At 41.6% G+C, this 25,151-nt stretch overlaps 1 protein-coding gene across 1 annotated transcript in view; it reads left to right on the top strand.

Moving 5' to 3' along the window:
* Positions 1-25,151, top strand: part of PPP3CA (protein phosphatase 3 catalytic subunit alpha) — a 271,308-nt gene that overhangs the window by 186,368 nt on the left and 59,789 nt on the right. The window contains exons 5-7 of the mRNA XM_084855718.1: positions 2,795-2,940; positions 12,337-12,476; positions 21,575-21,652. Coding sequence (XP_084711844.1) covers positions 2,795-2,940; positions 12,337-12,476; positions 21,575-21,652 — 364 coding nt within the window. The remainder of the gene's footprint in view (positions 1-2,794; positions 2,941-12,336; positions 12,477-21,574; positions 21,653-25,151) is intronic.

Genomic DNA, 25,151 nt, shown 5'->3' with positions numbered 1-25,151 from the left:
TGGGAACTACAGACCAGTCAGTCTGATATCAATCCCTGGGAAAATTCTGGAGCAGATCATAAAGCAATCCATCTGGAAGCACCTTGACAACAATGCCGTGATTACTCGAAGCCAACATGGATTTGTCAAAAACAAGTCCTGCCAGACAAATCTGATCTCATTTTTTGATCAAGTCACCTCCCTTGTAGACCGTGGGAATGCTGTAGACATCATATACCTCGACTTCAGCAAAGCTTTCGACAAAGTGCCCCATGATATCCTGATGAGCAAACTTGCTCGAAGTGGGCTAGATGAAACAACGATCCAGTGGATCCACAGTTGGCTACAGAATCGGACTCAAAGAGTGCTTATCAATGGGACCTTCTCAAGCTGGGGAGAGGTAACGAGTGGGGTACCGCAGGGCTCAGTCCTGGGCCCAGTGCTCTTCAACATTTTTATTAATGACTTGGAGGAGGAGGTGCAGGGAATGCTGATCAAATTTGCAGATGACACAAAATTGGGAGGGATAGCTAATACTTTGGAAGACAGAAACAAAATTCAAAGTGATCTGGATAGACTGGAGTGCTGGGCAGAAAACAACAGAATGGCATTTAATAGGGACAAATGCCAAGTTCTGCACCTAGGAAAAAGAAACCAAATGCACAGTTACAAGATGGGGGATACGTGGCTCAACCACACTACGAGCGAGAAGGATCTTGGAATTGTCGTCGATCACAAGCTGAATATGAGCCAACAATGTGATGTGGCTGCAAAAAAGGCAAATGCTATTTTGGGCTGCATTAATAGAAGCATCGCTTCCAAATCCCAGGAAGTACTAGTTCCCCTCTACTCAGCACTGGTTAGGCCTCATCTGGAGTACTGTGTCCAGTTCTGGGCACCACACTTTAAGAAGGATGCAGACAAGCTGGAGAGGGTTCAAAGGAGGGCAACAAAGATGATCAGGGGACTGGAAACAAAGCCCTATGAAGAGAGACTGAAAGAACTGGGCATGTTTAGCCTTGAGAAGAGAAGACTGAGGGGAGATATGATAGCACTCTTCAAGTACTTGAAAGGTTGTCACAGAGAAGAAGGCCAGGATCTCTTCTTGATCATCCCAGAGTGCAGGACACGGAATAATGGGCTCAAGTTACAGGAAGCCAGATTCCGGCTGAACATCAGGAAAAACTTCCTGAGTGTCAGAGCAATACGGCAATGGAACCAATTACCTGGGGAGGTGGCGGGCTCTCCCACACTGGAGGCCTTTAAGACGAGGCTGGACAGCCATTTGTCAGGGATGCTGTGACTTGGATTCCTGCATTGAGCAGGGGGTTGGACTCGATGGCCTTGTAGGCCCCTTCCAACCCTACTATTCTATGATTCTATGAAATTTTGAGCTGGCGCCAAAAAGATAGCAATGTTGGTGCCAGGCGGGTCTCATGGAGGAGATCATTCCATAATTGGGGGGCCACCGCTGAGAAGGCCCTCTTGTTGCTGTCTTCCAAGCCTCCCTTAGAGTAGGCACCTGGAGGAGGACCTTAGATGTTGAGCGTAGTATACAAGTATGGTTGAGCCAGGAGAGGCACTTCCTCAGGTATTACAGTCCTGAGCCATGTAAAACAAAATGAAAATTTTCTTTTCATTGTTACATTGATGTAAAGTTGTTTAATACTGAAATATTTAAAAGTTTTGAATGCTGTGTTTTCGCTAAATTGCATTCAAGGCACCTTAACAAAATTCATAAAAACTTGAAACCATCATAAAAGTAAAGCAGCAAGCAGAATAAAAACCTGCCATTATACAAAAATAATACATAAAAGCTGCAATTTACTAATCTGATGCCATGAACAAGCTCCAGTTCAAACCAGGAAGGTGAGCCTAATGAAGCAAAATAGAATAAATTAAATTAAGCCACCAAAATTAAGTACATCCAACATCTAAAGGGCAGTAATGAAGGCGCCAGATATATCTCCCTTGGGAGAGAGTTTTGCAGTCAGGCTGTAAGCAAAGAAAATACTTTCAGTTAACTGTCCACCTGATAAATTCAGAAAGCTAGTGTGGTGTAGTGGTGAGAGTGTTGGATTGGGAGCCGGGAGATCTGGGTTCTAGTCCCCACTCAGCCATGGAAGCTCGCTGGGTGACTTTGGGCCCATCACAGACTCTCAGCCCAACCTACTTCCTAGGGTTGTTGCTGTGAGGATAAAATGGAGAGGAGGAGGATAATGTAAGCCTCCTTGGGTTCCTTGCAAGAGGAAAAAAGGTGGGATATAAATGCAGTCAATCAATCCATCAATCAATCAATCAATTCGCAGGCAAGGACATTCTGGAGAAGGACCTCCAGTGACTATCTCAACTTTTAGACAGGGTCATACTCAAGGTTTTTGCCGTAAAACCCATGGATCAGGAATGCCAACAAACAGAACTACCTAGTCATGATCAGTTGAGAGTATGTGCATATATGCTGGACAATCTTGCCCGATGATGCATTGGTCTAGGGGGCAGGGAGAAGGTGGGGCAGTGTTTGCATCCCTATTTTAATAGAAATAGCAACACCCCCTCTAGCATTAGTGTCTCTCCTTGTTTATGTTTGGCTGTGCTGCTATGAAAGCCTGCTTCAAATGAAAGACCATAAATTACTTACTTGCCAACATATAGGAAATATTCTTGATTTTAAGGGTTTTTTTATATATTTAAGGCAGCTGATCTGCTTCTTTGAGACTAAGGGTTAGCTCTCTCACAGGCCCACCAAATGTAAGTTTGAATTCTTTTAAGTACCATTTTTTTCCTTTCTCAGTACCTTTTTTTTAATATCCAAAAGGTAAAATAAAGTATTCAGAACGTGTGTATGATGCCTGCATGGATGCCTTTGACTGCCTTCCCTTGGCTGCTCTGATGAACCAACAGTTCCTGTGTGTGCATGGTGGCCTGTCTCCAGAGATCAACACTTTAGATGACATCAGAAAAGTAAGTTTGGATAGCATGAATCTAAAACGCCTCCAATTCAACTTTTTGTTATTGTTCCAAAAGGTATCTCCATTTTCCCAGCTTAATGAATTGGAGATTTACTGGTGATTTTCTCTGTATCTTCTTGTTTCTTTATAACTCCTAAACCCAAGAAAAATGAACTTTTTAATTTAATGTGGAACCTCCAGACATGGACTAAACGCATGATTCGTATTTTGCTTCCTAAAAAAAAGTTGATTTCATTATGTCAGTGGGATTTGCTGTTAAATTAACTTCCATACATTAGAGACCTTCATCTTATCCAGCTATAGGCATGCCAAAAAAAATGGTATTTATACATTACCATTTTTGCCAGATTGAGGAGAAGGGTGTGCATACAAATGCACATCTGATTTATGCCTCTGGTTCTTGATCCAGCAAGTGCTAACAAGTGCAAAAGCCTGCTTCCCCACACAGATCTCTTTATCTGGATAAGGATGCTTAGGGAGCAATCCTATGGCTGCTAGACAGCGGCTAGATGGCCATAGGATATGTTGTTTTCCAGGAACCAACCTCAGAGCCCATGCTGCGAGGTTGGTTCCCAGAGAACCGACCTCCCCCCACTTCCACGCTGCCTCCGAGGCAGTGCAGAACAGCCCCATTCTCCGCGCTCGCAAGAGGAGCATGGAGCAGCCGAAACGGAGTGTGGCTGGGGGCATTCCAGGGCAGGGAGGGCAGAAATGCCTGTACGACACATTCTATGTGTCCTACAGCAGCCTCCTTCCCCGCTCCATCCTCCCACGGCTAGACAGCCGCAATCGGCTGTCTAGCCAAAAAGGCAGGGCAGGAGAAGCGCGGAGGGAACGATCCCCTCCATGCTTCTCCTACCCTGCTTTGGATAGGCAGTTGCCTCTGAGTTCGGAGGCAGCCACCTATCTGGATAGGATTGCTCCCTTAATGTTCAATTCCATTGCATTTCTAAATTGAAAAAAAAATGCTAATTGCATGTCTGAACAACAGAGTATTGTTCATTCAGTGTTGTGGATTTTCTGGACAATTTTCCAGTGTCTTAAATAGATTGGTATCTGTTTATATTCAAACATATTCAAAGCTTTACACGAAAACCATTTTTATTGGAATACTTGTGAATACTTGTGAATTTAAGATATGACCAGTCAATAATAGCATTGTTGACATTTTAAGAAAAAAAATGAAGACACAGAAAACAGTTAACCTTTTTATTATACCTGAATGAGCTATATATCAATATTAATATTCTGTATGTATGCTTCCTAAAAATGGTCACCCGAATAATGGTGTAATCCGCCCAGAGAATATCTGTTGTTAACGTATTTGCAATATAATAAACAAATAAGATCATACCGAGTCCCAATTCATGGACACAGTCCTGAGTTCTGTGTAACACATATTTTGCACTGTGCAATGATGAAGTGCAGTTAGTTTAAAATGGAAGCAGGCACTTCTTATCTCTCTGTGAACATGCTGGAAGAGGAGAAGGGGCAGCAGCCTCCTGCACTTTAAATTACACTTTAAATTATGGTTTAGCGTTACATCTAAACCAAGTCAATGAGTATTCATACGTGTTGCGGGGGAGGGGCTCTTTTGAACAGCCCTGTAGTCAGTAATCATACTAATTTTCTGGAACATTCTCAAGTTTGATTACTTTTTAAAAAACCAAATGTTTGCGTGAACATGAATAAACCTACTTTGCCCATAAGAAAGCTACGATTTCTCTTCAAAATCCTGCTGTAGTAAAACTACTAAATGTGAGAAGATCACTACAATCAAGCATTTCAGTGCGCACGCACTCTCGCTCTCGCTCTCTCGCTCTCTCTCTGGCAGAATTTCTAGCATTGCTGCAGTCTTGAACTTTTTTTTTTTCTTTAGAAGCCTATAAATATTTCTGCTAGTGATGAAGCCAGTCTAATCAATCTGTAATTCTCTGGTTCATTACTCCCAGATGGGCGAGAATCCTTGTAAATTTGTGAGAATCACAGGCCTCCAAATAAAGTACAAGATCTTCTTCATTCTCTTATGCCAATATATAAGAATTCAGGTTTTCTCTAACTTTGGCTCCAACTATTTATTAGGACGGCCGCCCAACAGCAGTTTCCTAGTAAAGTCAGTAATTAGAGAGCAATCCTATCAAGATCGACGGTCGCCTCCAACCCCAGGGGCGACCGCCTATCCAGTGCAGGGCGGGAGGAGTGGTGAGGAGCGGATTTCCTCCTTGGTCCCCCAGCCCTGCTTTCACAGCTAGACAGCTGATTGCAGCATGGGAAACGGCGTGGGAAGCTTCTAGCTTGGGAAGCGGCGGCCAGACAACGCATAGGATGTGTCGTACTGGATTTCCAACTTCCCTGCCCCACCCCCAGGAATGCCCCGTTTTCGCTGCGCTGCTCTTACAAGCACAGAGCACGGGACCGATCCGTGCTGCCTACAAGGGGGTGGGGGTCAGTTCTCTAGGAACCGACCTCGAAACATGGGCTCCAAGGTCGGTTCCCAGGAACCAACCTATCCTGTGGCTGCCTAGCCGCTGACTAGAGCCATATAGGATTGTGCCCTAAGTCTTTTAAGGAAGAGTGTGAATGGCAGGGGTGGCTGGAGCAGGGGGCTTGTTTCTACAGCTATGGGTGCATTGCTGTAAACTGACGAGATTTCATCTGGTTCTTTTTTAAGGGGATGGGAATAGAAGGGAGTAGAGGGGGCTGTTTATTCCTGGCTTTCCCGCTGCCTACAATGAGAAAGGAAAATTGTTGAGGAATGTGGCAGGATGTGTTCCTTCAAGGCACTTCCCTGAGAAGTGGCCTATGATGAAGTGCTTTATGGTGCAGAACAAGACGAAGCTAAATTTGGAGTTTTCTCTTCCCCTCTCCTGATGAGGATTTTGAAGGCCTGCTCTAGGGATGGGTGAGGAATTTATTTCATTTTGGTTTTGACCAGAATTTATCCAAGTTGCACTTTGTGTAATTGAATGCAGACCTGAACGCCATCTGCAATCTGGTCCGTACGTTTCCAAACTTGTGATGCAGTTCACACAACAACAATGTGTTTGAAAAATGTGCATGAAAAAGTGTATATTGGAAAATGTTCACAAACACACATTAGTCAATGGCAGGAAAATGAGTCCAATTTTAAAAATAGGCACAATTGATGCATACATTTAGGGAAATGGGATGAAAATAGACACATCTTTTGTGAAAGAGAACAAAGTTAGCAATCCAATATGGCCATGAATAACAACCTCCAAGGTGGAAATTGGAGAACCTCAATGAGGTTGAATTTTGCTGAGTTGTATATCCCTAGTCTACTCTAGGATGAAGATTTTAAACTGATGATCTAGCAACATTGTCTAAGTCCTCCTTCACACACACACACACCCCTTTAATGGAAAATAACAATCCACTTGGACATTTAGTAGTATATATAGATAAATGCCCAGCACCTAGTGATATGTCACCCTCATCTGTGCCACAATACTCTTTCTTGTTTTAACCTCAGTGGTATTTAAGGTTTTCAGGTATTATTAATTTTGATGCATTTTGTAGATGTTTTTACATCATTGTAAGCTGCCCTGAGCATTGAAACTGCAGCAGAAGGACAGGTTATACATTTTCTAAACAAATGCATTTAGATTTCCATGAATGGATCAGAGCTGTCTTCATGGAATAGGACTTCCTTTCTCCTCCATTCACTCTGCAGCCTCTTGTGCCCCTTAAAATCTGCTCCTCAGGGTTGGAGGACCCTCTAGAACAGTATGGTATACAGCAGGAAGGGAGAATCATCGACAAACAGAGCAACTCCTCCCCCTGTATGACTGGCAACACCTTCCACTGTTGGGTCCAAGTCATGATCTGGTACCACACCAAGAACCTCAAAGCTGATGAGCTTATATGAAGATGTAGGGCTGTACAGATAGGAGCTATCAGTATTCTTAAAGGGTTTCAGTTCTTTGTCTTAAACAGACTGTGATCTGTCACTGTCATTTCTCACCGCAGTTATGGACTCCAAGTAAGTTGAGGAAGAAATAAATTGTTGCAGTTGGAGGCATAACTCGCCAACTCCCAACTCATCAACTTGGAGGAGCTCAGCCTCCTCCAAGAGGAACATGATGCAGCAAGAGAGTGGGTTTCATTGTGTTGCTGTGAACAGATGGGCCCTCGCAAGAGGCCTCCACCAAAGAATAGAATGGTTTGTTTGTTCAATGTATTACTTAAGTCAAGCGTCTCTGGTTTATTTACTGCAGCGCCATTAACATTTACATGATTTTCACAACTCTGATTAAAATAGTATTGAATAGCTTTATTATTAATATGCCTCTAGGGAGTTATTCAGCTGATGGTATTGATTTCCTTCATTCTTCGTACCTTCGCATCAGTTAGACACAGTAGGAATAGCCATGCTGAGGCGTGGCGCTCAGCTGTTGATTGCATCTTTCTTACACCATATGCTGGGGTAAAATATCATGAGGCTAGTGTCAGTTGGAAGTTCAGATTTTCCACACAGTCCTTTGCATGTTTAGCTAGAAAAAGTTCTACAGCTACCAGCATTCCCCAGGAAGCTGTGCTGGCTGGGGAATGCTGGGAGTTGTAGGACTTTTGTCTGGCTAAACATGCAAGGGATTGCGCCCTAAAATGGTCAACAAGTTGGGAGCTGGGGCATCTTCTCTACAAAGACAGGTGAAAATACTTGTAGCTATTTACTTAGATGAAAGAGATTATGGAAAAAGGCCTTTTATGAAATTGAGTGGAGAGAAACATGGAGCCAGTGTGGTATAGTGGCTAGAGTGTTGGACTGAGAGTCAGGAGATCTGGGTTCTAGTCCCCACTCGGCCACAGAAGCTCACTGGGTGACTTTGGGCCAGTCACAGAGTCTCAGCCCAACCCACCTCACAGGGTTGTTGTGAGGATAAAATGGAGGAGGAGGAGGACTGTGTATGCCGCCTTGGGTTCCTTAAAGAGGAAAAAAGGTGGGATATAAATGCAATGAATGAATGAATGAATGAATGAAGTGTGGAGAGAAATACTTTGCTCCATACTAGAACTCAGAGTCGCCCAATGAAATTGATTGGCGGTAGTTTCAGGACAGACAAATAAAAGTACTACTTAACGCTAGGTATAATTGATGGAATTTTCTGCCACAAGGTGTAGCGATGACCTTGGGCTTAGAGGGCTTAAAAATGTCTTTAGGCAAACTTACAAGGGACAGGTCTGTCAGTAGGTATTAGCCATTCCATTTAGCTGAGGAGTATTCTGCTGAGTATTAGTTGCTTAGGTGGTAAAGGGCAGGAAAGAGCTGCGGCCTTCCCAGAACCACTTGAGTGGCCACTGTTGAAAACCTGCTGGAGTCGATAGACCTTCTGTTTGATCCATCAAAGCTGATCTTATGGGTTCATGAAGTGAATACTCAACACTTGCTCATTCTCCTAGTGGCCTACCATAATCTGAAACTGAACTGGGGTTGGTGGTGAAATTAATTGTGGGGATAAGGGATTAATCAGAAGTACTTTATTTTATTTATTCTTTCTTTCTTTCTTTCTTTCTTTTTCTTTCTTTCTTTCTTTCTTTCAATTGCTTGTATACCACTATGTATTATAAGATCTGAAGCAGGTTACATAAGAAATACAAAAAGTACAATATAAAAGCCAGCATACAAACAATATAAAATAACACATGCATTAAAAATGTTACAGAAACAGTAAAACAGAGCAGTACATTTACACATCAGGGAAAGACTGAGCAAACAGGTACATCTTCAAGAGGCATCTAACGTTCACCACAGTGTCTGCCTTTTGGACCACACATGGGGAGAGCGTTCCAGAGGGTGGGTGCCACTACTGAGAAAGTCCGCTGACATGCTGTCACATGATGACACTCTGTTGGTCATGGGACAACCAACAAGGCCTCCTTGGAAGTTCTCAGGGGTCGATTTCGTGTATATGGGGGAAACCGGTTTGTTAGGTATCCTGGTCCTGAGTTGTTTAGGGCTTTGAATGTCAACAGCAAAAGCTTGAACTTGGCTCGGTAGCTAATAGGCAGCCTGTGCAGTTCTTTTAATACAGGTGTAGTGTATGTATAGCTAGGAGCTCTACTGAGCATCCTAGCTACTGTACTACGTGAAGCTTCCAAACCAGGTGCAAGGGCAGCCCTACACAGAGTGTATTACAGTGATCTAATTGCGAGGGAGAAGGGAGATGTTTGTATCAGCTCTGTGAGTATGACTGAGGATTGGTGCACGCTAGCCTTCCCCAACCTGGTGCCCTTCAAATATGATGGAACACCCATCATGTCATGCTGGCTGGAGATGATGGAAGTTGTAATCCACCATATTTAGAGAGAAGCAGGTTGGGGAATGCTGGTGTGGTAAACATATCAAGGCTCCATTCTGTGGCTCCACAGCCCAACCTAACATTCCTTGCATCTGCAAGTGGTGGTGTGGAAATACTCCATAAAATGGAGGTAGTCCCCATGCTAAGCCGTTCTATACATTACAATCATCTAGGGAGACTGTTTTCAGTAACCTTCATGTGGCAAGTGTAACGTGGTGCACCAGATTTGAGGCCAGGCTTTAGAGACGGTTTCTTGCAGTAATTGCTGCTGTTGTTGATTTTGCAAGTTCTTGTTAAAGACAATTGTTCTTTATTCCGGCACCTTTCAGAAAAGGGAGGGAAACTGTTCCCAGGTTTTTAAAAGTAAGTTTTAAGAGTGTGATTCTTTTTCAAAGAGCAGCACAATCCTGCCATAGCATCTCATTTTTTAAAGCATTAGAAACCTCTGAAAGGACTGATTAATGTGAGAAACTCTTGCAGCAGCTAATACTATCAAGTTAAAGAGAAGTCATTCATTCATTCATTCATTCATTCATTCATTCATTTATAAGCCTCTCAAACAGACAAGGCACTTCTTAAGAGGGAGGTCTATTGTAAATAATAGTTTTAGCTGGTAAAGCCAAGCTCAGAGGACATTATTTTTTCTCATTTACTGAAACAGAAAAAATGTCAACTGTGTTATAGTAGCCGTTATGAGTAGAGATCAACATGTTTTGTACAAAATGTCTTGCATCTCTCTCTAGATAATAAGTATGCTCATAATGCCATGCTGGCAAATTGAATATATAGTTTGCTCTAAGTTTGTGATTATCCTGTCATAGGTAAAGTTTGTCACAGAAGGAGGGGCCAAGCAAGTATTAAACTAATCTGCAAATGCTCACAAAAAAACCTCTAGGACTTCATTTTTTATGTTCTGCAATGATCAGCATTCCCCAGGAAGGCATGCTGACTGGGGAATGCTGGGAGTTGTAGGACTTTTTTCTGTCTAAACATGCATAGGATTGTGCCCTTATCATACTTGTTTCTCATACATGCTGTCACCCTTAACATTATTGCCTTAAAATTAACCTAGAATAGTTGAGATTTAAATTAGTTTTAAAAGTAAGATTTCAAAATGTTCTAAATTCAAAAAGTCACATTGAAATTTTGAATTTTGCCAATTGTTTTATTTTTTCAACAAATAAAATAGTGTGCACCTAGCAATATATTTGCATGATTTAGGTTTATGCCTTGTGTACACAGGAGTTGCTATAGACTTATGCGTGTCTATAAAAAAAAAATCATGTATTAAGCAACCCTAACTGTTGACTTCATGGTGTCTGATAATAGCAACTAATGGGTCTAGATGTACTCATCGTACATCCAGCCGGTTCAGTGTCCTTAGTGAACATTGCAATGCAGCTTGTGCGTGCTTGGATTTTTTTTGCTGGATCAGAGTGATGGTTAACTAAGAGGTTTGCAAACGTTGCTTCTTTTAAAGCAACTGCTTAAAGTATTAATATAGCCAAGATGCATCTGCACAGACAATGGAAAAAAACTCTTGGAAAATACACAGGTATAAGAAACATTTCAGTTGTTTGCATCAGCTACTTCTATTTGAAATGAATTTTTAGAGAAGGAATTCAAATATCTAGTACTGTACATTGTACTGATAATTTAACACTTGACTATTTTTTATTGTTATATATTTTGCTTCTTTTGCAATCTGCTGAGGTGAAGGGGGGGGGGAGTCCCAAACCTTGTTTAGCAATAGTTTACTGAATTACATTGCTTATGAAAATTTATAATTTCATTTTAGGTATAATGTAGTTAAAATACATGCATTAATTTAAAAGGTGCAGGAAGTCCAGTTATGTCAGTCTGTTTCACTGCAGTTTCCTAAGGATAGGAACTAAAGGTATTTTAACCATTACATGAGACTTGTCCCACATGACGACCTTCCCCCAAAGTCTTTATTTGTAGTGGGGTTCCACACAGCTGCCATAATATACTAAAGGTTCTTTGCCCATAATTATGGGTGGCCCATAATAGTGCCACAGCTGCATAGGAGCAGTGTATGCTTAGCTGTCATTGACAGTCGTGCACAGGTACTGCATGCATGCGGGCTGATGCACTGGGGTACAAACATTTTTAATATTTACAGTATTTTTTAATATTTACAATATTTACTTGCATGGAGCGCTGCCATGGGTATGTTTTTATGCTGTAGTGTAATTTTGAAATTGTTCCTAGTTTTGTGGCTTTCTTGTAGTGGGCCATGTATCATTTTTTGCTTTGTTTTGTCAGGATCAACTTTATCTCTAAATATTTATTCCAGTAGTGAAACCATTACTAAACTTTTTTCTTCAGTTTGTTGTTTCCCTTTGTAAATTTGCACATAACCAAACATGGTAACATTATGAGACGGGTATACATGTTTGTCTGTTGCTGTGGCATAAGTTCATCAGATGCATGAACTTGACAAGGGGACACACATTACAGTGTGCCACAAGACTGTTGATTTGTTAATATGATGTTGATAAACATCAATGCCCCATAACTGTTCCATACCATTAATTTAATTTTGGTACTTTGTACTTCATCCAGTAATATCCGATTGCTCTGATCAGGTTTAATATGCAATAACCATATTGAGAGCCAGTGTGGTGTAAAGCTTAGAATGTTAGATTGGGACTTGGGAGACCCGGGTTCTAGTCCCCGCTCAGCCATGAAGCTCACTGGGTAACTGGGCCAGTCACTGATTCCCAACCTAACCTACCTCACAGGGTTGTTCTGAGGATAAAATGGAGGATCATATATGCTGCCTTGGGCTCTTTGGAAGAAAGGCAGGATATAAACATAACCAGTAAATAAAATATTCTATGGCTGCACATCAGCTTTGGGCCAGGATGCAAAATTGTGCCAACTTGCAGTTATATGAGAGGAACCACACTCTGTTATGGCTCTAACATTAAGCAGTAGTGGGAGAAAGGTGGGTAATTTCAACACAGCGGCGCTGTGGCCAAATATCAGTGCAGGGTTTTCTGGTCTAGCACTTAGCCTTTCTCTTTGTCTTCTCTTTTTCTTAGTTAGATCGATTCAAGGAACCACCTGCATATGGACCCATGTGTGACATCCTGTGGTCAGATCCCCTAGAGGACTTTGGAAATGAGAAGACTCAGGAACATTTCACTCACAACACAGTCAGGGGGTGTTCATATTTCTACAGGTAAGGGTGCTTTCTTGTTTAATATGGTGTTGCAGATTAATTTGATCACACGTTTCTTGGTAAGCCATCATACTTGTGCCTTTTGTATGTATAGATCTTGGTTTCTTCATTTTTAGAAATTGAATCCCTGTCTAAACATCAAGGCGACTTCTGTTGTGTTTGAAGAACATGCATACCTAATGAGATTCTATTTCACCTGAAATACTTACTGACTCCTACATGAAAATTCCATCAAACAAAAGAATGACACAACTAAATACTATGGTGGAAGAACCTAATATGGGTCCTGCCAATTCCTATAAAGCAGGGAGGAGTGGGAAGAAGGTCATTTAAAATGAAGCAGGAAGAAGCAGGGGAAGCTAAACCTTTTGTCCCATGTCTGCCTTTCTCTCTTAAATTGCTTCTCCTTAATTGGAGTGACATGACCAGTCCAAAATTTATTTTATTTTATTTATTTATTACATTTATATCCCACCTTTTTTCCTCTTTAAGGAACCGTGGCATACATAATCCTCCTTCCATTTTAGCCTCACAACAACAACCCTGTGAGGTAGGTTGGGCTGAGAGTCTGTGACTGGCCCAAAGTCACCCAGTGAGCTTCTGATTGGCTGAGTGGGGACTAGAACCCGGCTCCCCCGGCTCCCAGTCCAGCACTCTCGCCACTGCACCACACTGGCTCAGGTAGAGAATTAATATTTACCTGAAGAAAAATGCCAGACGAAAAGGGCTTCCTCACCCCTCCCCTGCCCCCAGCTACCTATGCTGAGCTTCAAATCAGAAAAAGAACCAGTGTGGTGTAGTGGCTAGAGTGTTGGACTGAGAGTCGGGAGATTTGGGTTCTAGTCCCCACTCGGCCACGGAAGCTCACTGGGTGACTTTGGGCTAGTCACAGACTCTCAGCCCAATCCACCTCACAGGGTTGTTGTTGTGAGGATAAAATGGAGAGGTGGATGAGGATTGTGTACACTGCCTTGGGTTCCTTAAAGAGGAAAAAGGTGGGATATAATTGTAATAAATACATAATACATAAGTCATAAATAAATCCTCACCAACCCTCATTATAGAGGAAATTGCAACCCAGTTCTGACCAGAGGACTGTCATCATCACATCTGGTTAGGTCCTAAGTCCTGAAGGAAAATAAAGTGTGATTTTATTAAAGTTTTTTGATGTTTTGCACACATGGCAAGTTAGCATGAAGGCAGGGAACTGCCTCCATAGTGCCTTTGTCAGATGTACCAGCCAGTAAACTGGATGCTAATTCAGTAGTCTGTCTTGCTCTCTCCCCTTTGCCATGCTTTAAGCAGCCTTTCTACCTCTTTAAAAAAAAGATTAAAAACCAATATATTGAATTAAATGAGCATTCATATCTCTCCTTTTTGTTAAAGCATAATAATTTTTTAAATATGAAAAACTGCTTAAGGAGTAACATGGCATAGTGATTTCATATTTTCTAACCAGTTGGTTCTGTGTGGTCATCTTCTGCTGTAAACTCACGTAACCAATTCTCCCTGAGCTCAGTTGAGGAGACAAGATTATATGTGTAAACAAAAAGCAGGTGCCTGGACTTCTACAGTGAACTCACTACAGAAAAGATGTTCATTTCTACCCGGAATGGGACAGGACTGTATAACACACCAACTTGCCAGATGAGGGAGCTGCTAATCTGCTATACTTGAATACTACCATTTAAGACGGTGGTACTGAAGCTACTAGTTTAGCAGCAGTCAGGTGACACAATGGGCCAATAAGGTTAGATCTGGACATATAAAGTCTCTTGACTATGGTCTGTCTCCTTGGTCTGAACAGCTCTTTTTTGAGTAAAGAACAAGCTATCACAAGATGGTCCTGAACTACTTTCCTGTGTCTCAGTTCACTGCTTCCAGTTCCTGTGTCTATCTAACTTTACCTCCTCCAGATTGCTAGTCTGAAGGTTTCCTGAGCTTCAGTGAATTAAGCCTGCAATTCTCTGCGTGCTTGGAAGTAAGCTTTCATTGCATTTAGTGGGACCTACTTCTGAGTAAACATCCATAGGATTTCACTGTAAGTGTGCTTAGCTGGGCACAGGATTGCAGCCATAATCTGAGTCTTCATCAACTGGTTTGCAGTATCAGCCAAAATTAACCTAATTATATGAAGGCTCTACCTTTTTTTTTTATAGGAAAAAGATGCAAATAACAGAGGGTGAAGATAGGAAAGGAGCATTTCTGTTTATATTCGGTGTTTGGTAATATTGACAGCATTATTCTGTTATTGACAACATTGTTCGGTTAGCATGACAGACAGTTTGGCAACTTTAAAAAACGTTTAAAAATCTGCCACACAAGGCCTGTATCTATTGTTCTTCAATGAGAGGAAAATGTTTGCCAGAAATGGCAAATTAATAGACTTTTTTTTTTCAATTACTGGTAGAATATATCTAAAACCTTCCTCTTTATTTCATATTGCCAGCAGCTCCCTTGGTTATATAACTAAAGTCAGTTACCATAGCAACTTCAATATAATGCCTGTGTCGTGGGATAGATTCATAGAAAGCACTTAACCCAGTGTGGTTAAATGAAGTAAGAGACTATTGCAAACAAGGCAGTAGATTTCTGATTTCTCATTGGTTAGACTCTTACCCAGGCACCTCTTTGCTTCTGTATGAAGAAAAAAAATATTCTGATCTTGCTGAGACTTCATCCCCTTCTTTCCCTTTGATGGCTGGGGTGCTGAAGAGAAAGAGCAGTTCTTAAATTGAGTACACTTTGCCGTAGTGCGTTCCAAAATGGACATCATAAGCCCAGAGAAGGTGCAGAAAAGGGCAAATTAGGGGGCAACCCTATGCATGTTTAGACAGAAAAACATCCTACAACTCCCATCATTCCCCAGCCAGCCAGTCTAATTTTTTTAGACTTCTAAACTATCTTGCCTTCCCCACCCCACATATGCATCCTTGCAGTGCCACTTGGGATTTGTATTAGGAGGAGGAGCTCTGCCACCAGAGGCATCAGCATCATGTCATCTGTGGGCAGGTACCTGTTTCCTTGCTTGGAAGGAAGTGCCTATTGCTGCTGCAGGGCAATTCCTGTCTGAGTGCAAGAGAGGCCCGATCTCAATACGTGATAGTGTGGGTTTCAAAATACCTTGTGCTGGAAGTAGTTCCCAACAGGGTGGAAGTTGTGGCAGGGATTGGGAAGATGGTAAATTGGCCAGTATGCTTATTGTTCATGAGGCAAAAGTTCCTCCCCCCCCCCACCCGCCCCTCCAAAATGGTCAGAGCATTTAGCATTTCCTTTTAAAAGCCCTGAAATGAGCAGAAACTCCTGTTTCTAGAAGGAGGCAGGTTGGTGGGACTCCCTTAGGTGAACTCCACTGACCTTTCAGAAATGAGCATTTCCACTTGTTTTGGGTTGCCCCAGAAGCACTAAATTGCCATTCCACAAGCAGTGGGGGCCACTTGCACAATGCTTTTGGTAGGCTGTAAGAGAATTGGTGGGGGTGCAAGTGTTCGTTAGCAAGTGTGTTTTCCAGGCAGCTGGACTCACATGAGTTTGGCTTTGTAAAAATCATATTTGCATCATGGATCCCCTGACCTTTGGGCGCGCATGAAGAGGAATGCAGACCATGCAAGTACAAAATAGGCACATAAACTTATAATGCTCTCATCTTAAATTGCAAACAGAAGGCCAGGTTTAAGGGCAAGGAAGCTCACCTTGAAAGGTATTCACATAGTTCAAGCTAAGTAAATCTGCATTGCAGGCCAGATTATAATTGAGCTTCAGTTGTGAGCAAGCCACCCAGGGCAAGAGCGAGGATTGTTCAAAGCCAATCTCAGTGTGAATAAGGAGCATGGATTTTGTTTAGGCAGCAAAGCCCTGTGAAGAACATGCATTTAAATCTACAAGAGATATCATTTTGATCTTCTACTTGGAGTAAATATAAACATATTGGTTAGTTCTGCAGTAATTAATCTGAGTACCAAAATAATGTTGTCATGCTGTCAGCATTTCTTAAACATGCTCATGCCTACTTTGGTCAAAATACTTCTAAGTACTGTAGCCATAATTATAAGGAATCTCCTAGTTCAATCAGTAGTTTCAAGGCTTCTTTTAATAAAAGGGACCTACAAACAGTTTTTGTTTTTATTTGAGGCCCTACACATTGCTTCCAACACTGGTGTAGATCTACCCATGGTATTAATTTGTACTGCATTATTTCCTACTTCAGGCATCTTCGCAAACTATGTCAAGCGTGTTTTAGTACATTGAAATAAAAAGGTGTACGTTTTGTTAATTCTTTGTTGGATTGTTGCCACTACATGAGCTTCCTTAACTATTTGTGAACCTAATCATGCTTTTACCATAAAGTGTAAAGGGTACCTTTCTCCTATGAAAAGAAAACATTTTACTGACATTACATAATGATTTATGCATTAGTACTTTCAGGCCAAATCTTCTAGGCCACAATGTGAAACTGACTTGAACAGAAGGTTCAAGAGTAGTTTTGAAATTGGTATCCAAACAGTTGAAAATCACACTCTGTTCTGATTTAATGCTTGTAAAAAACAAATTAAAATGGGATGCTTTTTTGTCCTAAAGGGCCATTTCACAATTTACCACAGGTGCTAACCCAGGCTTGGTGTAGAGAGTGTGCTCAATACAGTGCTGAAGCTAGTCATGGCTCCCATGTATCTATATGGTAAACATTTGCAAACATGTGTGTCTCATGTTCACACTTCATATTTATCATGTATGCTTAAACATCTTGTGTTTAAGCATACATGAAAAATATGTGCATTGTGTCTGATTCTCAGAACACCACCTTGAAGCTTGGCTCGCCTCGTTTCCTATGTTCAGTTGTGCCCTTTCTTCATTTCGTTTGAATGAGAGGACTGTGCATTTTGGGAGGGAAAATGTTTATTTTAAAAAACTGCACCAAAACCGCACACTTTTCTTGCATAGACCAAAAACGCACTTTTTTTTTTTTTTTAACACAAATGCAAGTTCGGGAATTTGCAAACATTTTCGGAGAACATGCTCTCCTGGTCACATTTGGGGTTGCAAATGACACATGTTCATATGATTTCTAAACATAAACAAAATTCTCATACATCCCTACCTTTATCGAATTCTAATGCAGTCAGTGGAGGAAATAGCTTCCCAAGATTCACTTGCCTCGTCTGCATTCATAAGTGTTGGTTTTGATGGTGCCAGGACTTGAGCCTAGTGTAGGTCTTAAGCTGAGGAATATCAGACAGGTATGCCATGAATATCCTATATGCTGTCTTCCAAGTCTGCCCAAAGCAGCAAACTGCAAGGAGGCCAGCCAAAGCAGTAAACTGCAAGGTATTTCCATAAATTGCCAGCTAGGCTCTAGCAGGTGACGTGATGCTTCTATAAAGAGTTCTGAGTCAGGTTTGCTTGAACTAAAGGCTACCTACAACTTGCTCTTTGTTTCCCTTTTCTGTGTCCAGTGGTGATCTGCACAGGAGCTGGGTCTGACTCATAGAGTGCCTTTAGAGCTGAGAGGAAATTGAATGTATGACTGAAAATGCCAGTGAAGGCACTAGGTTGGGGTGCTGAACCTCTTTCAGCTCGAGGACCGAATTTTGGAGAAGCTTTTGGGGGGGCTCCATTCCAGTGGTGGGCGTGACTAAAGACAAAAGGGGCGAGGCAAAGGCAGTGCAATAGAGGTGTGGCCAAAAAGACTCCCCAAACCCAGCATATTGTAGCTTGAATCTTTTACAGCCAGTTTCTACGCCTTGGGAGAGGCATTTCAACCTTTTCGAGTAGGGAAAAAACTGCATATAAGCTTGGGAAACCACCAACCGATCAGTTGAGGGAAAGGGAGTAGGGTTAAGTGGAGGGAGCATGGCCATTTCAGAGGGAGAGGGAGGAACTGGGATTTCAGGAGGGCCAGATTTGACCCCCAGGCCTGAGCTTCCCCGTCCCTGCACTAGATTGTGCAACAGGCTTTAATTCTGTAAAAAACTTACAGAAATGTCATTGTGATTGGATCATGCTGTATTTCAGCTACCATTGACCTATGCAGATTTTGTAATAATCCAGATCTGGAATTCTCTAGTGCTCTGACACCATAACACAATTTCAGCAGTCCTTTGCCAACAAAGTAGCAAAATGTATTTTTTACATTTTCTGTTTCCTGCAAAGTTAATTTTCTGGGCTTTTAAATGGGCTATAGAATGTATCAGCTTTATATGTTACCCATACACTCCGGTTGTATTTGTACCTGAGAGCTTGAATTAGGCCTTTCCATTAAACATTATTCTCATACTCTTTATTTTCCATAAATGTTGCGAGCAAAGGGCTTCTCACATAAATACAATTTTACATAATTATTATTATTTCTTTAAGTAAGGTAATCCCTTCCTCTCTCCCCTTCTCATTTTGATGAAATTTTCTGTCTTTCCATGGTATTTCTTTCAACGATGAAATACAATTAGTTTATTAGTGTAGCTTGACTGTGCAACAGGGCGATTTCCCCCCAGTAATCTTAGAGCCAAATTATATACTGCTTCCGAAATTCAGAGAGTTGCATGCACCACTCTTTGTGGTGACATGATTGTGTGTGACCTTTTGTATGTGCTTGAGAAAGGGTGCACGTGAGCCTCAGACCTGCTCCTCCGCATCACCACATGTAGAACCGAGATGCCAGAACACAGCCTTAAGATCTGATTTGGCATTTTACTAAGTACCATATGCTAATGCAATGCATTCAGTTATTACTATTATTTTTAATCACTACCTGATTAAACAGAAAGCAGAAAACATTTATCCCTTAAATTATGACAAGAAGCTTCATATCACAGCACTATAGTCCTCCAGACACAGAGCTTGTATTTTTCTTGAGGCACCCACAGATCTGATCTGCTGATTCTGTTTAACTGAATGGGGCAGCATCAGAGTGCTTGCTGGTGCCATTGAAACGAGGCAATGTGACCCACTTATACAAAATCTCAGGATCAGGTTTCGGATTTTTTCCTGCTAATCCTGAGCCCGTTTCAGTTCTCATATATTTCACTGAAATGAGGAAATACAGCTTTTCATGCGTAACCACTTGTCTTGCCACCATCCCTTGTCTTCTAAAGATGGAGAACTGCAGTTTGTGAATCTGAGAAAGCATATACTTAGTACTAACTGTGTAGCTTCTCGCATGTTAGCAAAATGTGAAGTGCCCATGGAGATTTATGTAGCTGCTGAAGTGTGTTCACAGTGTTGGTTGTTGAGACAGAAATAGAAAGTTGACTCCTCCCCTTGTTCTTTCTTATAAAGGCAGCAGCATCTTTGTGGGGTGAATAACGTGGGGAAACAACTGCAGCAAACCTCACATCATGCTGATTGAATTAAAATGCAGCTACTCAGTCTAGTGTATGAATTCATTTGGAGGAGGGCTTCTGAAGTCATTAAATCTGCATTTGAGGATAACAAAAAGATAAATCGAGAAAAATAGTCTCAGCTATTAAACTTAGAAAACCAAGACATTGACCACAATCACTGGATAATAAAGTCTTACTTTTCTTTTTCTTACTTTTCATGACTGCTTTGGGGCCCGTCTGTATTTTATCATACCAGTATGGGAGGAGGCTCTTCACATCTGGCTGTAATAGTTTGCATGGCTTGAGACATAGATCTTTCTAGCAGTGTGAAAAGCTTGCACACCAGTGACAGCATAGGTGTGGGAACTCTTTATGCAGTTGAAAGGTTCCATGTGTAAATCTGTGCTAGATGCAGATAACGCAGGGACTATCCTGTATACAATCTGACCGAAGAGTAGCTGTCGCGTTAGAATTTGTCTACACAGAGGCATACAAGAGTATCTCCAAATCCATTGTTTCATCTGGTCTCTCTTACACACACACACACACACACACACACCTAACAAAAATAAGAGCCCTACTGGATTATACCAAAGGTCCACCAAGTCCAGCATTTGGCTTCCCACAGCAGCAAGTCATATGCTCCAAAGAAGTCCATAACAGCCTGTTTTAGACATAATGGGAAACCATGGTTATGAATGAGCCATGGCAAACCTGAGGGTCATATGCTCTCCCTCTCCTCTCTTTCTCTTTCATGCACCAGAGAAGGACTACTTCCAGTTTTAAACCTAACCATAGTTCCCCATGATGTCCTAACTTAGGAAACTGTGATCTGTTTAAACCATCCTTCCCAATCTGATGCCGTCCAGGTGTTTTGGACCACAACTCCTAGCATATCAGACCATTGGTTATGCTGGCTGGGGCGGATGGGAGTTGAAGTCCAAAACATCTGGAGGGTACCATGTTGGGGAAGGTTGGTTTAAACTGTGGTCAGTAAGAACAAGGCAGGATCTGAAACTATAGTTTGAACCTGTCCTGTTCTCACTAACCATAATTTAAACAAACCACAGTTCCCTGCATTTTGATGTCCCAAGTCAGACAAGAAGTAGATGCTTCCAATCTCTTCCTCCTGACATGGAAAAAAGGAAGAGAGGGGAAGCTAAGCATGCAAGTCTGAGATTCATTAATATAGCAAAGAAATCATGGCTTCATATTACATATGAACTTGGCCATGATGTTTGAGAGTTCTGCAATTCACAGGTTTTGTATTGTGCAAATAACAGAACATGTGATTATACAGTGAAATGACATTTTTCAGTGTTTCTTTCCTCTGAACTCAATAATGTTTAAGTACAGTTTCATGTGTTGTGTGCTGAGAAACTACAAAAAGCCAGTGTGGTGTAGTGGTGAGAGTGTTGGACTGGGAGCCGGGAGATCCGGGTTCTAGTCCCCACTCAGCCATGGAAGCTCACTGGGTGATTTTGGGCCAGTCTCAGACTCTCAGCCCAACCTACCTCACAGGGTTGTTGTGAGAATAAAATGGAGAGGAGGAGGATAATGTAAGCCGCCTTGGGTTCCTTGCAAGAGGAAAAAAGGCGGGATATAAATGCAATAAAAAATAAAAATAAAAATGACCCTTCAGCAAGGTGGTTGGTTGTGTAGTCTGAACAAGTATCGTTCAATCAGACATTTGTCAATGTTGGAATGGAATGCAGTGCTCTTATCATTTCATTATCATTAACAGACACTTCTCTCTCTCTCTTTCCTTTTCACCCCCAACAGTTACCCTGCTGTATGCGACTTCCTACAGCACAATAACTTATTATCTATACTCCGAGCCCATGAAGCCCAGGATGCCGGGTGAGTTTTTCCTTGACTCTTTGACTACGTTATGTTCCTGCACATGTAGCCTTCAGTATGTTTCCCCTCTATGTCTGCTGAAGTGAAACGTTCTTTTCATTATTGCTCAAAACATAAATGGTTATGGTCAAGTGCAGGGACAGACAACATGGTGTGGTATAGATGTTTTGCACTACAACTCCCATATATTGTATAAAATGGAGAGGATAAAATGGAGAGGAGGAGGACCATGTAAGTCGCCTTGGGTTCCTTGCAAGTGGAAAAAGGCAGGATATAAATGTAATAATAATAAAATATGACCCAGCCAGCATGGCTTATGGACGTTGAAGTCCAAATAACTAGAGGGCACCAAGTTGCCTACCTCTGGTATAATGTTTCATAAGAGCTCTGCTGAATCAGACCAAGGGTCCATCTAGTCCAGCATTCTGTTCACACCTTTGGTTGAAGATCGACTTTTCAGGCTTTCTTGCTGCCCTTCAGAGGAGTTGCATGGACATCCAGGCAGCACCCAGAAACTCTGGTTCTGTAGCAGGTGTAGAGAAGTGAAGGATATCTAGCCACTTTCAAAATAATTTCCAACCATCTAGGAATCATATTCCCAAATTCTAATTATGGGTGTCTGTTGGTGAGCAAAATGAGCTCTGCAAGGATTCAAATATATTTCTGCTTCTATAAATATTATTTTTGTATAATACAATATATAATGCAACAATTATATTGTATAATACAATGTATAATGCAACAGTTATTGTATTGTTATATTGTGGTTTTAATGTTTTTATATTTTATATTGTTTTACTGTGTGCTTTTTGGTTTTAATTTTTGTGAACCACCCAGAGAGCTTAGTCTATTGGGCATTATAGCAATGAAATAAATAAATAAATATCCCAGGGCACAGTTCTGATACTCAAAACAGTTTTGGTGGCCCTGTGCTCAAAGTAAGGTATACTGTGATGATATAATTAAAACCAGGGTTTTCACTTGTTCAGCTGGTAAACAGCAGGAACGGATATATCAGCTCTTTACAGCTTGTTAACTTTCCAGACCTGCAGGGCTCTTTAGAGAGGCACAGTTTGAATCAGGAATATATTTTCTAGGTCACTGAAAGGAAGTGCTACTCCATGCTTCCACTTTACTCAGACTAATGGCTAAATTACCAGTAGTTTTTACGCAAAGGTAGGTGAAAGAAGTTTAAGGTGGTTATTGACCTACAAAGAGAAGAAACATGAATTAATTCATTAAGACTGTCCACATTTAAGTAGTGCAACACCTTCTTTTCCTTTCATTACATGGAAATGTACACCATATGTTACTCTTGTTTATTTACTTAAGTAGACTTATGCCCCACCTTTTCTTCCAAGGATGTCCAAGGAAGCTAACAATTTAACATTTTTTAAAGCAGTATCATTCAACCAAAAAAAAACTCCCACAGAAACCTAAAACAATAAAAACCTCTAAAAGCAAATTGAGCAACCAATAAAAACTAGAGCATCAACCAGCTAGATTTACAAATCCAATTCATGTACTTGGGATCAAGACACCTGAGAGAGCACCTTCTCCCATAGCAACCTGCCCGGTCACTGAGGTCACCGGAGGACTGAGGTTATCGGTGGTTCCACATGGACGTATGGGCCAACTGGAGTCCACCAGAAAAAAGCCTTCAGTGTGGCTGCCACCTTTCTTTGGAATTCCCTGCCCCTGGAGGTCGGTCAGGCACCTAGACTATGCTGTTTCCGGTGCCTCCTGAAAACAGGACTTAATTGAGCAGTCACAGTTTCGACTGGTATTCTGTTTTTAAAGTAGCATACTTTTAATCTGGTGTTTTAATCTTTTTATCACTTTACTGTTTTATCCCTTGTGTTCACTGCTCTGAAATCTGTTCTAGGTATGGAGAGGTATACAAATATTGTAAATAAATAAATAAATATATCACCCAACTGGCAAATGCCCTAAAAGCAGTTTACAATCATAAAACCCAACAACAATAATAAAAGTATTTAAATAGTACAATATTAAACATTTAAAATATATATTTAAAACATTGAGGAGCAAGCAATAAAATTAACCATCAAAGTAGCAGATTAAAGATTAAATGCCTGCTTAAAGATGAAGGTCGTAACCTAAATGTATACAGATGTCAGGGATGAGTCCCAGCCCTTTCAGTTGTCTGACAGCTCTGATTCTGAGTCAGAGTTAGAACTGCTAGATTAAAGCATGGGGGAGGGACCCTCCCTAGAGCGCCTAGATGGTGGGAAAGATTCCTCTGAAGGCCTTGACTAACAGATGGCCCAGGCTCAGTCCCTGCCCCCTCCCTCCACTGTGGGAACTCAAGTTGAGGAGGAAGAGGAAGAGGCGCATGACTTGAAAGACGCTAGGGCACATTACAAAGCTAAGCAGGAAAAGTTAGGGGCAGGGCTCAGAAGCTCTGCCCAGATAGCCAGTCTTGGAAGCCAATGTAGGAGGGAGCCACCCTAAGGGAGGAGCATCACTGTGAAGCAAGCTTGGCTGTGAAGTTCATACCTGAACTGCTAGCAACTTCTCTAACTTCTGGTTTGTCTCCTCTGCTTAGAGATTGTTGATTGGTTGTTTAGGGCCTAAGGTAGGGTCTGAGAGTTTCCTTGAATCTGCATTTGCAGACAGGCTAGTCTCTAGCAAAATAAAGTCATATTAGCCTGAAGCTTTGTTTATTGTGGTGTTGATTGTGAAGGGAAAGGACAATCCATTCTTGACAACAGTGACATTGCCAGGCGGATTTTCCTGGAAAGGTCATGTCACAGACGGGGCTGCGACAGAGATAGATTACCCAAGGGAGACAGTTCCACAACCTGGGGGCAGATACAGAGAAGGCTTTCTCCTATGTTCCCACTACAGATATCTCTGATAAAGCTGAGATACACAGGAGAGTCCCCCACTGATCACACAGGATGGGCAATCTCGTATGAGAGAGACAGCCTTTTAGATAGCTTGGTCCCAAACGATTATGTTAAGAGCTTTAAAGATAATAACCAGCATCTTTAATTAAGCCCCCAAATGGATACCTGTGCACTTATTTACTATACTTTTGTTAGGTTTTCTGCTTTTGTTGGCCAGCCTCAGGGCTGCTTCAGTGTGATATTGTTCTTACACCGGGGGGACCTCTGAGCAGGAAAATAAAACTTATGCACTGTTGTGTGCCAAAATGAGCACATCTCTAATTTGCCATGACAACACAATTTTTAACATCATTTTTCACACATACTAGTGTACAGGGATTATGTTAACTTCATGTAGGGAAATAAAGGGGCACGTGTAAAACAGTCCTTAGGGAAGCTAACGGACTGCTGCCAAATAAGGCTTTTATAAAGAGAATGTTGTTGAGAATTGTCTGTATGTGGTAAAGGAGAAAGATTAGTGGTGGAGGAAGATGTTGGAATTGAGGGAGTCAAAATATAAACTTCCCCAGGGCACAAATTCATGCCTCATGACAAGCCATGCCCAAGCCCTTCCAAATATATCAGCC

The sequence above is a fragment of the Heloderma suspectum genome, chromosome 5, assembly GCF_057233095.1.
Source record: "Heloderma suspectum isolate Gila_16-S chromosome 5, 16-S_ref, whole genome shotgun sequence".
Classification (NCBI taxonomy): Eukaryota; Metazoa; Chordata; class Lepidosauria; order Squamata; family Helodermatidae; genus Heloderma; species Heloderma suspectum.
The sequence above is the reverse complement of the archived record's forward strand: the minus strand, read 5'-3'. Positions and strand labels throughout refer to the sequence as shown.